The sequence below is a fragment of the Phlebotomus papatasi genome, chromosome 3 (genome assembly GCF_024763615.1).
Source record: "Phlebotomus papatasi isolate M1 chromosome 3, Ppap_2.1, whole genome shotgun sequence".
Classification (NCBI taxonomy): domain Eukaryota; kingdom Metazoa; phylum Arthropoda; class Insecta; order Diptera; family Psychodidae; genus Phlebotomus; species Phlebotomus papatasi.
Genome location: NC_077224.1, coordinates 56,577,786 through 56,593,241, shown reverse-complemented (window position 1 = coordinate 56,593,241; position 15,456 = coordinate 56,577,786). Strand labels below are relative to the sequence as shown.

Here is a 15,456-nt window from a genome sequence, read left to right as displayed (position 1 = left end):
AAACGGCATTGTGCAAGTTAATCAAATTTTAAAGTGTTGTAGTCCAGTCTAGGATGTTTCCAAAATGGGGCGTAAGTGCGCTATGGTTTCAATAGAACCGGAGATATAAGGGTCAAAGTTCACAAAATTCAAAAAATCATATCTCCGGTTCTATTTGACAGATTTTGATGAGTGAGGGCTTACTTAAACGAAATATCTTACCAAATGTAAAGACCGAAATGTCTTACCAAATGTTTAAACAGATGTAAAGTTAAGGCCTCTATCTCTCATAGTTTCCGAGATAATCGATTTTAAAGATTTTTAGACACCTTTATGCATTTCTCATCCAATTTTTTTCATTTTCAAGCGTAATCTTGCACATATCAAACCTGAAAGGGGCTCCCAATGGATGTAAAATTTGAGGCCTCTATCTCTCATAGTTTCCGAGATATTCGACTTTAAAGATTTTCAGACACTTTTATGCATTTCTCATCCAATTTTCCTCATTAATAACGATAAAATGTTACGTACACTTTAAGAATTATTAAGAAATTTGCATTATTTATGTATAAATATCGTTCGTGTTTACCACAATCCAAATTTTTTAATGAAGGAATCGCACCTCTATATCTAGGCTTATCACTGGCTTTTATAATTTTAGATATTCAAAGAGGTGGCCTTTGATGATCGATCCTCAATTCCTGGCCAACAGCTGGATTAAGAATTTAGAAAAGGAAAATAGACTGTGTGTAATTCGTTTCCATCAGCCTGACTATAATCGTGTCCTGGAAAATTCCATTCAATTCGGACTTCCAGTTCTTATTGAGAATGTGGGTGAAGAATTGGATCCTATGCTAGAGCCAATTCTCAAAAAGCAGATCTTCAAACAGGGCGGTGTCTATTGCATCAAATTGGGCGAAAATATAATTGAATTCAATGAATCATTCCGCCTATTTATCACCACAAAACTTTACAATCCTACAATTCCTCCAGATGTGGCAGTAGATGTTAAGATAATCAATTTTGTTGTGACTCGAGAGGGTTTGAATAATCAAATAGTTTCTGCTACAATTGGTCGAGAACGTCCAGATTTGGAGTCTGAACGTAATCAGATTGTCATGCAGAGAGGTGATACGGAGAAACAACTGAGAGATATTGAGGAGAATATCCTAGAAATTCTGTCTACAGAAAAAGAAATATTGGAAAATGACAAAGCTGTACAGAATCTCAGTACATCCAAAGGTCTCCTCAATGAAGTTCAGGAAAAGCATAGCGTAGCTAAGCATACGGAGAAACAGTTGGAAGATGGACGAGTGGTTTACAATCAAATTGCTGATCATTGTTCAACGTTATTCTTCTCAATAGGTAAATTCCCCTCTTTGGCTGTGGTCAATGATTCACTCGAGAATTATCTAATCATTTGTCTTAAATTGCAGATCATCTCAGCAATATCAATCCCATGTACCAGTTCAATTTGAAATGGTTTATCAGCGTTTACCTCACTGCCATTGATAATACTGAAAAGTTGGATGATATCAATGCCCGTCTTCAGGGACTTAAGAAATACTTTACTAGAAGTTTCTTCTTCAGTGTCTGTCAGAGTATTTTCCACAAGGACAAACTCGTCTTGGCACTAATTCTCTCTTTTAACATTCACAATTTCGACAAAGAAGAATGGATGTTTCTTCTTACTGGAACAACAGCTGTGCCCTGTGATTTTCCAGAATCCCCATCTGATGCATTGTCTCCAAGAACTTGGCGAGAAATTTGCTATCTAACCAAATTTTCTCCTTTTAAAGATATCATCGAACATATTTCTGAGAATTTGAATCATTGGGAAGAAGTCCTGGAGTCAGAGAATCCTCTTGAAAAAATCCCAGAACCTTGGAAAACTGACTTGAGTGACTTCCACAAATTGCTGGTTCTCCGGTGTCTCAGAAGGGATATCTTAAACCACAGTGTTACGGATTTTGTAGCAAAAAACCTCGGGAAGGATTTTATTGATCCTCCACTACCTACTCTGGATTCCTGCTTTGAAATTTCCAATTCTTGTACACCCATCGTCGCTATTCTGGAACCAGGATATGACTTTACGGAATCTCTTTTGAAATTTGCTCAAAACAGAGGAATTCCAGATGACAAGGTGGTTCTTGTGACTCTGGGAAAAGCTCAGGGAGAAATTGCTGCTCAGATCATTGAGGAGGGCATGAAATCCGGTAGTTGGGTAGTTCTTTTAAATTGCCATCTGGCAAACAATTGGCTAACAACATTAGAAGGTATCTGTGACTCCTTCACCACAGATACAACTCATCCGGATTTTCGACTCTGGTTGACATCCCTACCAACGAAGAATTTCCCACCATCCTTACTTGCGAACAGTGTGAAAATTACCAGGGAGCTCAGTGATGGTCTCCTGAGGAATCTCACTCAAAAATTCAAATACTATTCACAAAAAGAAGATCCAGATGATTTCCAAAGAATCCTCTACAAACTCTGCTGCTTCCACAGCATAATCCTCGAAAGGAAGCACTTTCGAGAGAGTGGATGGAATGTTCAGTACGATTTTAATGATCTGGATTTATTAGTAAGCGTAAGGAATCTTCGGAAATTTTTCTCAGGAACGGATGAAGTAACCCTTAAAACCTTGTTTCACATCATTGAATTCAGCAACTATGGTGAACGGGTATCTGATCTATGGGATCAACGTTTACTCTCTATCCTCTTCAAATCCTTCGTTATAAGTCAGATTGATGAAGAACAGAGAATCAAAAATACCTTTTCAATCCCAGAAGATACAAATCAAGAAAATTTTATGCACTTTATTGATAATTTAGCTATTGAAAATATTCCTAATGCTCTGGGATTGCACAGAAATGCTTCCAATGTGAAAGATGACGAAGATACTAAAGAACTACTGGACACAATACTTTCAATTCAAGATCGTCAGGATTTAGTGCAACTCCAGAAGAATAATTTATTGGAAGATTTAGAAGAGAAAGTTCTCAAGACTTCTCAAGAGATTCTCTCAAAAATCCCCGAAATATTCAATCTAACAGAAGTCAAGGCAAAATATCCCAAATCATACACAGAATCTCTAAATTTCCTGCTATTCCAGGAACTGTCGCAGTACAATCAATTAATCCAGTTCATCAGGGATCAGCTGAGAAATGTGATAAAGTGCATCAATGGTGAGTATTTAGAATAACTCTGTTTCTGTTCTTCCTCAATTGCCGCTGAACATTGAGTTCTATAGCTTGCCTTTTCCTTTCTATCGCACTGATTTCTTGGCAAAGAAGATAATCCAGTTTTTCGTCCAGTACTTCCCGACTATGATGCTCATATGCAAGAATATGCTTCTTCACATAGTTTAATCTCTCTTCCTGACATTCACTCATCTCAAATTGCTTCAGAGTCCAAAGTTGCATTTCTAGAGCATGTAGTAAATTCTGCACAGATTGTGGAAGATTATTGGGTCCATAGATTGTCTCAAGGATTTCCATGAGGCGAATTCTATTGCGATTGGACTCTTTTTTAGTCTGATTCCCATCTGATTTGCGATTTTCCCGCACTTTTTTCGGACGCCAACGTTTTGTCTGCGCTGAGGATTCCCTATAAAACCCATACAGTACCCATATTGTAGAAACCTTCTGGACATACACTTAAAATCTTAAAGAGGATTTACCTGAATATCGTTTGACACTCTTTATTAACTAATTCCATTACTTCTCAGGTACTGCAATTTTAACACCACAAATGGAAGATGCTATTGACTCTATAGCCAAAGGACAAGTGCCAGGAAAGTGGCTAAAATTCTCCTATCCAACCAGAAAACCTCTAGGAAGTTTCATTGAAGACCTCCACCACAGAATAACGTATTTCCAGGTATGGGATTATGATAGAATTTGCAGTGGCGGACTTAGGTTAAAGGGCGCACGGGGCTAGAAATACTTTTATGTCCGTCATGGCTCATTCTTTTTTATGTCTTCATATTTATTTATTTTTTTATTTATTATTTTATTAGGGGTCCATCTGGAAGACGATTGCCCAAAATTATTTATTTTTATTTTCAGGCAAATGTTACTAAAATCAGTTTAGATATTTTTATGGATCAAAATAATTATTAAAAATTACCGATTTTAAGTTACGGTAACAAGAACCAAGCACACAAACCAGGAAAAGTAAATTTCAAGCTCCTTAATCATATATGGAGCATTTAGCTTTAGTAAAGAGAAAAAGAATTGAAAGAAATTGAAAGAAAGCCTTTCAAAAGTTCAGTATTAAGTCTCGGATCAAGTTCAATTGTCGGATAGGTAATAATTGCTCTGGAATAGAAAGTCAAAAGAGTTATTTTTGACAGGAGAGCCAAAATCCCGATAAGCCAAAATCCTGAAAGCCAAAATCTTGAAAACCAAAATCATGGAAGCTAAAATCATGAACGCCATTCGAAAGTCAAAATCGCGAATGAGGTCAAAATCATGGAAACCCAAAGTCACAAAAAATCAAAATCCCAAGAGCCAAATATCTGAACGTCAAAATCCCGAAACCCAAAATCCTACAAAGCCAAAATCCCGAAAGTCTAAATCTCGAATGAGCCCAAAATCCCAAAAGGCTAAAATCCCGTAAAGTCAAACTCATAAAACACCAAAGTCATGAAATGCCTAAATCCTGAAAGCCAAAATCACGGAAGCAAAAACCCTGAACGTCAAAATCCCGAAAGTCTAAATCCCGAATTGGGCCAAAGTCCCGAAAGTCTAAATCCAGAATGGCGTCCAAATCCCGAAAAGCCAAGTCACGAAAAGCAAAAATCCCAAAATCCAAATTCCTGAACGCCAAAATCCCGAAACCCAAAATCCCACAAGGCCAAAATCCGTAAAGTCTAAATCTTGAATCGGGTCAAAATCCCAAAAGGCTAAATTCCCGAAAAGTCAAAGTCACAAAATACCAAAGTCACGAAAAGCCTAAATCGTGAAAGCCAAAATCCCGGAAGCAAAAACCCTGAACATCAAAATACCGAAAAATTAAAATTCTGAATGGGGAAAAATCCCGAAAAGCCAAAATTCTGGAAGTCAGAATCCTGAACGCTAAAATCGCGAAACTCAATATCCCACAAAGCCCAAAAACCTGAACGCCAAAATCCCAAAAGTCTAAATCTCGGAAGGGGTCAAAATCCCGAAAAGCCAAAATCCCGAAAAACTAAAATCCCGAAAAGCCAAAGTCACGTAAAACTAAAGTCATGAAAAGCCAAAATCTCGAAGACCAAAATTCTGAACACCAAAATCGCGAAATTCAAAATCCAGCAAAGTCAAAATCCCGAAAGTATAAATCCTGAATGGGGTCAAAATCCCGAAAAGCCAAAGTCCCGGAAGGCAAAATCCTGAACGCCAAAATCCCGAATAGGGCCAAAATTCCGAAAAGTCAAAATTTCGAAAAGCCAAAATACCGAAAAGCCAAAATACCGAAAAGTCAAAATCCTGAAAAACCAAAATCCTTCAAGGCAAAATCCCTAATGACAATATCCCTAATGGTCAAAATCCTGTAAGAGACGAAATTATTTGGGGGATATTGTGTAGAATAATTTCCCAAAACACAGAAAATTTCCAAATTTCCCTTTGTCTCCAACAAGAGCGGGAGCATTCGTGGGAGTAGCTATACTTAAACACTTTAAAGAATTCGGGATTTTGGATTTCGTTATTTTGGCCCGTTCGGTTTGAAAATTCGGAAATCTGATCCATTCCGGATTTTGGTTTTCGAAATTTTGACTGGGATACGTTGAAATTAGTTTAAATAAACTTTTATTATGTTTAAAAAATAGAGAAAATATAGTGTATGATAATTTGGATTATTATTATTATAACATCAGGGGTATGCTGGAATGTTCTTTTAAAGCACTTTAGTAATAAAAAATATTGATAATACTTAACAAATAAGATAAAAAAGCACATGATTCGATGAGTCGAGATTTGATACCAAGCTTTTCGAACGTAAGTATGAATCACTCTCTAAAAACTAACGAGCTTAGAGTATTTCCTTAAAATACTCACATACTCTAGGGGAAAGTTGCCTGCCTTTGAATGCTTCATTTTTTCACTTATTTCCCAAAGCTAAAATTCCATTTTGTTTATTGAACTTAATGGAAAATAGTTAATAGTATTAACATAGTTCACAAAATAGAATTCTCGCTTTGAGAAATAAGAGAAAAATTGAAACATTGAAAGGCTGCGGCGTTCAAAGACCGACCACTTTCCCCTACACTGAGAAAAAAAAAGAGGTTGCAATTAACTTTTTTCCTCGTAACTTTATCAATTTTTAGGTGTAAAAATATATCAACATTTTTTAATGTTAATTTTACACCTTTTTAAGGGTAAAATTAACATGAAAAAGGGTAACTTTAACCCATAATAACCTAAAAAGCATAATATTTACACCGATTTCGGATCAATAATGCAGGGTAAAATTAACACTTCCGGAATGTTATTTTAACTTTTTCGGATTTCTCTCACAGTGTACTTTCGGTGCCCGGTGGGATTTACCCCTAGCCGCTGCCCTAAGTTCGCTACTGATAATTTTTCGTACACATTCTTTTGCACTTTTATTGATCAAACTTTCAGAATTGGGTCGACAATGGCATTCCATCGTCAATTTGGCTTCCGGGCTTCTACTCACCGAGAGCTTTTCTGTCAACCATTCACTTAAACTTCACGCGGAAGCACAAAATTCCCATTGATTCAATTGAATTTGACTTTTCAGTAGGAATTGGGTCTCAAGATAAAGATGAGACTAGAATCTTTGGACTGTTTCTGAGCGGAGCAAGATTTGATAGAGATAAAAATTGCCTCGATGAACTGAATCCTCATCAGTTGCATGATCAACTGCCAGAGATTGCATGCATTCCGAGAAAAAATGGGAAGAAAGTGGAAAACACATACCTCTGTCCAACGTATGTTCTCCGATGTGACCGCAAAGACATGGAAGTATCACAGAATGGAAATGGATTTATCATGACAATTCCACTGAATATCTCCAGCGATTCTTCAGCAGATCACTGGATTCTTCGTGGAGTTTCAGCACTTTGTCAACTCAATTAATATCATCTTTATTCATCAATTCAATAATGTCTCTCTTTTACCTTTGAAGGGGGACCTGAAAATTAAACAAAATATTAAAGATATTAAAATAATTAAAAAAAAATATCTAGGATTTAGTATGACTCACCGATAAAGCTGAGAAGAACTGGTAAGAAGATTAGACCGTGTGCAGCTCCAATAAGAACCATTCCCAGGTACATTCGGAAGTAAAAGACTTGGAAAATTTGGGATTTGGCAAAGGCAAGTACTACAATTCCAGAAAATTTCGTCAGGGTAATACCAGAGAGAACACTGCTGCCCATATTTACAAGTGCACTTCTAGATCTGTCCATGTGATCACCGGAAGCTCGTGTAAACGATCGAACGATGTGAGATACAAATTCTACACCAATTCCTACACTCTGAAAATCAAATAAATAATCCAGTAAATAATTTCGCACTTTTTTTTGTTCCTCTGACAAAACCTACCACCACAAGATTGACTAGAGAGACAGCATTGAGTGTTATACTCCACGCCCACATAAGTCCCAACATATTGATAAGGATCATTAGGACAACCAGAGAGACAATTAAAGCTGATACAATATCAAATCCTGTCACCAAAAATGTTATTCCAAAAACGCACACCAACGACATGCCCAGGGAGAATAGAGAATCCGTCCAAATGCTAAGGTACTGCTCATAGAAGACATAGAAGACGCTATAAGGGAAAATAGTGATTCCCAAGTCCTTCTCATCTAAATCCTTCTGAATATCATCAGTGATAATTCTAGCTTGCTTCAGAGCTGTGTAGAAATCCCGGGAAGTACTGAGAGTTGTATGGTAAGAGCTAAAGTAGAAATCCTGGATGTAAGTATCTCCAACTTCGTCATAGATGTAATTAATGGCCTGAAAAAATACAAAATTAAACAATTGAAGAGAAAGGAAATTTTAAGAATATGCGATTAGCTGTGATTATTTATTAATAACAGGGATTTTAATACTGCAATCTAATATCCTCGAACGATCTGATAATCAAAAATAATACTAAAGTAGGGTAAGTGTGCCAAATTTAGGCATAGTTGCATGCAAGCGTCAAAGTATCAAGTTTGAAATATAATATTTTAAATTCAAATTTATCTTTTTTATTCTTTCTTCTTAAAAAGTGTTGCTTGGAACCTTGTAAAGAATTTACCGTCTTTATTTACTCTAAAATCATTCTTAATACATTTTAAAATGAATAAAAATATAGACATAGCTTTGGTGCTCTATTTCGGCCACCTTCATTCTCCATAGTTCCTTGCCTTTCGGGAATTCTTTCAATATCTTTTTCACGTCATCTTGTTTGTCGAAGCTACATTTTTTGTTATTCTTTTGCATTGTATAATCTCTAGAGTATGTAAAATCTAAAAGTTCATAGAAATTCGAGGAACAAAAAAGGTGGCCGAAATTGCAAGTTGACCGGAATTTGGCACACGTACCCTATTATTTTTAATTTTTTTAATGTATTTGAAATATTACTTTCAGGAAATGAATTTTTCAAATTTAGAGCTTAGTCGACAAAAACAGGTTGCATTTTTTTCCAATGAATTTCAAGATTTTTTTTTATTAAAAATTGTTATTGTACACAGAAAACCTCCCTATGAGGTCGTATGAAACTTCCCATGATATACTTTTGATAAAAACATGGAATATCGATCTGGTAACATAAACCCATGCCTTACAAAAAGATAAGAAAAATTATCTTTTTTTTTTAAATTTTTTTGCTCATAAAATAAAATACTTATTAAACTCAAAGAAGGAGAAATATATATTCCGTTTTATTTTCAACTTGTTATCGGGTTATAGGGAAAACCGCAAAGGATATCAACCTTCGGTCTTCGGTGAGCTCTACTAAAAGAAAATATTATCTAGAACTAGATAGGTTTTCTCTTGTCATACTAATACATAAAATGTTTTTAGGTATTATCAGAAATAGTTGCAACGATTTCCTTCATTTTTGGATGTGTTTGGAACGGTACCGGTCAAAATCCTGAACGGCAAAATCCCGAAAGCCAATTTCCCGAATTCCAAAATTCCAAAAAGCCAGATTCCCGAAGAGATAAATCCCGAATAGGTCGAAATCCCGAATGAGTCAAAATCCCGAAAAGCCAAACTCCCAAAAAGCTAAAATCCAGAAAGAAAAAATCCCATCCCAGACGCCAAGATCATGAACACCAAAATCTCGAGAGCCAAAATCCTGAATAGACAAAATCCTGAAAAGGTCAAAATTATATGGTGGATAGTGGATATATAGAACAATTTCGCAAAACGCAGAAAATTAGCTTGTGACTCCAAATAAGCGCGGGAGCACAGCTATAAATACCTTTAAGAAGCCGGGATTTTGGCTTTCAGTACAATTAGCCTATCCATGATATTGGAGATTCGGAATTTCAACCCATTCGGGATTTTGACGTTCGGGATTTTAGCGTTCGGGACTTTAACCTCTTCGGAATTTTGGCTTTCGATATTTGGTTTTTCGAGATTTTTACCGGGGCCTATTTGAAAGTAGCTTAGGTGAAAATTTTGGAAAATTTCATTCATACGAGGTATGTTCAAAAAGTAAGGTGACTTTTCACATTTCTCAGGCTACTCACATTCGATTCTTGATTTTTCTTTTATAATATTTTGGTGGACATGTCCCCAATATTTGTTGGCATGATAAGCCCTCTTTCACTTTTAGTTACTCTTTTATAGACTAGATCTGTTTCGATATGCTTGACATTTTTTTTTTTTGATATTGAAAAAATATAATCAACGAATCTCTATTAAATTTGTTTGTGAAAAAAATCAAATTAAACGTTTCAATGCAATTGAAATGTCATTTATGGTAGTAGGGAGTCTATTTTAAGCAAAAAGAATTTTTTTAAGTGGTACAGGCTTTCCACAGCAGGCTTAGATTATGTTAATGATGATACTCGTCCTGGACGTCAAAAACCGATAATGTTGAAGCAGTGAAGACATTTTTATGGAAAATTCTTGAATCATTATTACAAGAGTATTTGAGCTTACCGGGATATCAGTTCGTTCATTCCATGGAATTCTTTTTGGATGTTTTGAGCATGAACCGTGTGGTAGAAAAGTATGCTTGAAAAGCTTCTTCATATATCTCTGTTTGTTCGTGATTTTTTTTAACAAAAACAAGGCCATAATCATACTTCAGCCGTCGTTTTTGCTAGAATTGATCCCGGGAACTTTTTCCTATTTTCATATCTGAAAAGCCTCATGAAAAGATGGCTTATTGGTGCGATTAAGGAGATAAGGACCCCATCGCCAGAAGAGCTCGAAGTAGTATCAAAAAGCGCATATCAGAAGGACTTCGAGGATTGTAAAAAGCCTGAGCACAAGTGCATTATATCTGGGAGAGATTATTTTGGAAGGAATAAATTAAATATTAATAAATAAATTAATATTTTTCGAGAAAATTAAAAAGTCAATTTACTCTTTAAACACACCTCGTACAGACTTACTATCGGAAAATTCGTCATTTTTTTTAAAGTCAAATCTCTAAAGATGCTAAACGGTAGGAGATACCGACTTTCTGGTCTTCGGTAACCCCTCTATAAGTCAATATTGTTTAGAGAAGCCTTTTTCTATTTTTCTTACACTCAATTTTTCCTTCCAAAACCACGTTTTTTTTAAATTTGTTTTAGGCAAAGTAAAATAGTACTCAAAACAGTATTCATTAATTTTCAATTTTGATTAGATTTTTCGATAATTTGCAAACCGGTATAAATCGAAAGTAAATTATTATTAACCCAAAAAAACTGCGAAAAGATGATTCACAGAAAGCTCTATCTCTGTTTTCTTATAACCTGGATATATTAATCCAATTCCAGGTGTTGTTATACTGATTTTTTATTTTTCGTATTCATAAAAATTAAAAAACTAAATCCAATATTTTCTGCTGAATCTAAATGCTTAGTTCATCTGGAAGTTTTTGCAAAAAAAAGTCCGGTACATTACCAGTAGAAACCCAATTTGAATTATTATTTTAGAAGAGTGCTAGAATAATTTAGTTTTTATCAAATTAAAGAATTAAAAAAAATATATTAAAGTGATTTACCGAAACATAGGCTGCTCTTCCGGCTTTAGCGCACCCCTCATGCGGTAGATCCGAGAGGAAATTGCTAAAGTACCGCATAAAAGTGTCTCTAGTAGGTCTCAAATCCACAATCTCCTTCTCACAATCCATACAATCAAATGGATTTAGACTGGGACAAAAGCTTCCGTTGGCATAGAGTTTGCAACATGTGTCAACACTCAACCAGTCGAAATAGTCATCAATCCACGATGAAGAGGGTCGAGCCAAGTGGGTACTGTAACGTAGAAAAAATATCTGTATTAGATAGGAATCTCACATGAGTCACCAAAAATTCATACATCTCAGGAAATTGTGATGCCATGTAGAGTTTAACAGAAATCGAGTCATTGTTGCATAGTGGACCACCGCAGATAAGATTTTGCGCGATATTTTCACTATAGTCCAAACCAGATGTTACCACAAAATAAACAGGTGGGCCAATTGAAAGCAATTCTGCCATAAACTGTCATAAGAATGGGAGTGTGAGTGATAAATTCTTAAGTGGGGTATTACAAAAAAAAATGGATCAAAAGTCTCACCTTGAAATACTTGACGACATGGGAATCTTTGGCCATTGATAATTCCTGATCGAGACCCGGCTCAAGATGAGGTGCTACCATAATTGATAAGCATGTGGTTAGAATGAAGAAGATAAATACTAGAGGTCTAACACGTTTGGACAGTAGGAATGGTGCATAAAATCTGTCGATGATCTTTTGCAAGAATCCCTGTGAGGGTTTATCATCTTTCTGGTACTTCTCCATTCGGAAGCAACACATAAGATCAAATCTCTTCGATTCATACCTCATCTGATCGAGACTCATCAAGGCTACAAAGGCTGTTAGCTGAAGGATAAAGTCAATCAGAAGAGCTACAGCAGCATACATGGCAAAGGTATGAACAGCCGGCATATTGGACAATGTACCAATTCCAAAGCAGAAAATTTCCGCTGAAGCCGTAAGAAGAATCGATGGACCAACTTGTGCCATGGTAACTCCAATTCCTTCAGCAACAGTTGAATACTCCCTCCTGTCCATGCGATTGTAAGTGTGCACCATGATGAAGATATTGTCAACACCAATGGCCAATACCAAAAATGGTATCACTTCAATGGTGAGCATAGTAGTTGAAATTCCAGCATAGCCAAAAATTCCCAAACTACAAGCCACAGAAATCAATACAATGGCTATTCCACCAACAGCAAGAGTAATCTTAGATTCCAGGAAAAATGTCCTAATACCAGAAATTTTTCCCAAAGCTATCATTATGTAGACAAACATCACAACGTAACTTATAATGACTGTCGTCATTTCAGCCTCAGACAACTCTTGTATTCCATCCTCGATGGATCTCTCAGCACTAAAAGCAATCTCCATAATGTCACTCTCATAGTCTTTCAAGTAATCAATAAAGAGCTTCTCCCATTGCATTGCTAGATCCAAGTGTTCAGGATCTTGATGATTGTTCACCATAAATGAAATACTAACAGCCGTTGCGAGAGTATATTCCGGCTGGTTATTCCCTTCAGGCTTTGGCATTCCACCCAGAGCAACTCCAGGTTCTACAGGACCCCCAAAAGGACCAAAACATTCTGGAGCGTAAGCATTCCTAATCAAATCAAAAGAATTATTGAGACGTTCTCTCCTAATATCAACTACGATAATGTCCTTACTGAGTACAACTAATTATGATGTTTAAGTAATTCCTCTCGAAGCCATTGAAATCAATTCTGGTTTCATTGAATTTATCATAATCATGATTGAAATATCCAAAAACCGATTGAACAGTGCACTGATCCAATGTGGGAATTTCTCCTGGATAGATAACGGGAGCAAAACATATCTTTTCTAGTCCTAAATCCTCATCTTGACCCAATTGTGCCAATTCCTCTTGGAGACGAAATACTTCCAAAAGGAATTCTTTATTGAAAGCCGGTCCAAATTCCACAACTCCCAATTCAGTTTCGTGATAAATCTGACAAGAGAAACAATCTTCAATTGAGCTCTCTGGACAGAAAAAAAATTTGTAAAAATGTTAGTAAATGTTTGTGAATTCCTATGGGGGAGTTACGAAATGCTCGTGAATCGTATAACCCACAAACATGTTCGTAAAAGTTTGTACTTTTATCACAAACATTGTTCGTAACTGTAGAAAAATTGCCGTGTAGATAATAGATGTGTTTTCGGAGAGGGAAACTCCGTCCGGATGCGGCAACACTGTTTGTGAAGTTTTCAACCCAAGACCAAAAACTACCTCTTCTTCAGAGCTTTCGACACGATCCGTGTCTTCCTCCTTCGTTGTCACCGAATGACCGAAGAGTGTCTGGTGCATCCGTTGAGATCTTTTGTGAACATCCTGGAACCTTCCCGCCAATGCATAACGTCCCCTACCCAACGAAACCCCCAGATCTCTGACAACACTCGATCACTGAGGAAGACACGGAGCGTGTCGAAAGCTCTGAAGAAGAGGTAGTTTTTGATCTTGGGTTGAAAACTCCACAAACAGTGTTGCCGCATCCGGACAGTGTTTCCCTCTCCGAAAACACATCTATTATCTACACGGCAATTTTTCAACAGTTACGAACAATGTTTGTGAAAAAAGTACAAACTTTTACGAACATGTTTGTGGGTTATACAATTCACGAGCATTTCGTAACTCCCTCATAGGAATTCACAAACATTTACGAACATTTTTACAAAATATTTTTTTCTGTGTGGGAAAAATTTGAATCCACACTTACATGCGTAGTATTATAGGGTTTTAGGAAGATCTGTTCTGTCCTGTAAAATGGCCCAAAACGACTATCAAAGAAATTTTTCTCCACTCGTGATCTGCTATCTGGATTTGCCCACAATTCTACGGGATCTGTAATAATCTGCCGAAAAAAATCATTAGATTTCGATACCTATCAGAAGAAAAAATAAAACAATTTCTGGATATACCTCCAAGTAGAAAATACCATAAGCCATGCCAGCAATTGCCCAAGAACAGAGAGCTAGAGTCAGAATAGGATGGGCAGCGCATCCATGTCCAAGCCATCTGAAGAACACTGTTAAATAATGATTAACAGCATTGAATCCACCTGTCCACTTTGGTAGTTCATCGAAGTCACTGTGTCGTGTACGAATTGATGCAATTACCACAAAGACAATTCCCAGCAATCCCAGAAACAATGCCGTGACAAAAGTCACACCGTTGAGGTCTCCAACCATAAAAGTAGTTTCCTCTACTTCAGGCTCCATGCCTTGAGGACAGTTTAGAGGACAATCAATGCAGGAACACTCAAACGAACCCTTAAAGAACAGAAACTTAGGAATATATACCCAAAAATGAATGCAAAACCACCTTACAGGATAGGGATCATCGCACGTCCTAGGTTCTCCTTCGAATCTACCTTCAGGATCATCAGATGGCAAATAATTGATTTGGAATGGTGCTAGAGGATTCTCAATTCTGTTCCCCATAAAACCAAACCACCTAAGAGGAGTGCACCTTGCAGAACCAAAAGATCCACATGCTATATCCATTGCAAATTTTCCTGTTGCCGGATGTACAATATTTGCACAACTCTCATAAGTTGTATTGTAGTAATTTTCACTAGCAAAAAAATCCATCTCTTCAACAAAGGGGCCTCTACCAAGATTTCCATCATTCTCGGAAATATAAGTTTTGATAAATTTACTGGCATCGGGAGAGCAGGAAAAAGCACAGATACTCTGAAGCATATTTTTCAGACATCCTTCACATCTTCCGTAAATTCCCTCAGCCATTGCAAAATCAGAATCCATTAGACGAATACTGGCAGGTGTGCAACACAGCGGCATATCGTCTTGTGTAAAAAAAAAACCATCAATCAATTTAGGAAAACTCCAAGTGAAGTATTGCTAGTTGAGTGTCTTAAATGGGATTACCATTTGTAAAGATATCAGGACATCGTCTCCGTAGAATTTCACCAGCTTCCGGATCTTGAGTTAAGTCTAAGGGAAATCCTGGACCATTGTATGGACAATTTTGATATTTTCCTCTCCCGTCTACATTGCACACATCATACCACACACAATCACCAGAAACTTGACGTCCACCGATTAGTAAACTAGCAAAAATCAAAAATTCACTAAAAATCTTCATATTTCCATTTCACGTCCAGTCACTTCGAGCACAGTTCACTAAATAATCACACACTTCAATGCCTTTTCCTCTGTTACCGCTTAATTGGGAACTCAATGGTGGTTCAATTGGGCCCAATATACCACTTTATCTTGTCATTTTGTACACCTGTTTTACCTCATC

At 36.6% G+C, this 15,456-nt stretch overlaps 2 protein-coding genes across 2 annotated transcripts in view; one reads left to right on the top strand and one right to left on the bottom strand.

The window, feature by feature from the left end:
* The window catches only part of LOC129806728 (dynein axonemal heavy chain 7), a 23,538-nt gene extending 16,474 nt beyond the window's left edge, over nt 1-7,064 (top strand). The window contains exons 10-13 of the mRNA XM_055855500.1: nt 641-1,344; nt 1,416-3,167; nt 3,710-3,909; nt 6,588-7,064. Of these exons, the coding sequence (XP_055711475.1) occupies nt 641-1,344; nt 1,416-3,167; nt 3,710-3,909; nt 6,588-7,064 (3,133 nt within the window). The remainder of the gene's footprint in view (nt 1-640; nt 1,345-1,415; nt 3,168-3,709; nt 3,910-6,587) is intronic.
* LOC129806895 (NPC intracellular cholesterol transporter 1 homolog 1b) lies at nt 7,048-15,456 on the bottom strand. Its single transcript, XM_055855736.1, has 11 exons — nt 15,078-15,456; nt 14,517-14,995; nt 14,109-14,459; nt 13,907-14,041; nt 12,839-13,140; nt 11,706-12,774; nt 11,466-11,629; nt 11,149-11,401; nt 7,533-7,952; nt 7,192-7,465; nt 7,048-7,119 (listed from the first exon to the last, which is right to left on the bottom strand). The coding sequence occupies exons 1-11, from the start codon at nt 15,292-15,294 to the stop codon at nt 7,085-7,087; spliced, it is 3,699 nt and encodes a 1,232-aa protein (XP_055711711.1). The 5' UTR covers nt 15,295-15,456; the 3' UTR covers nt 7,048-7,084.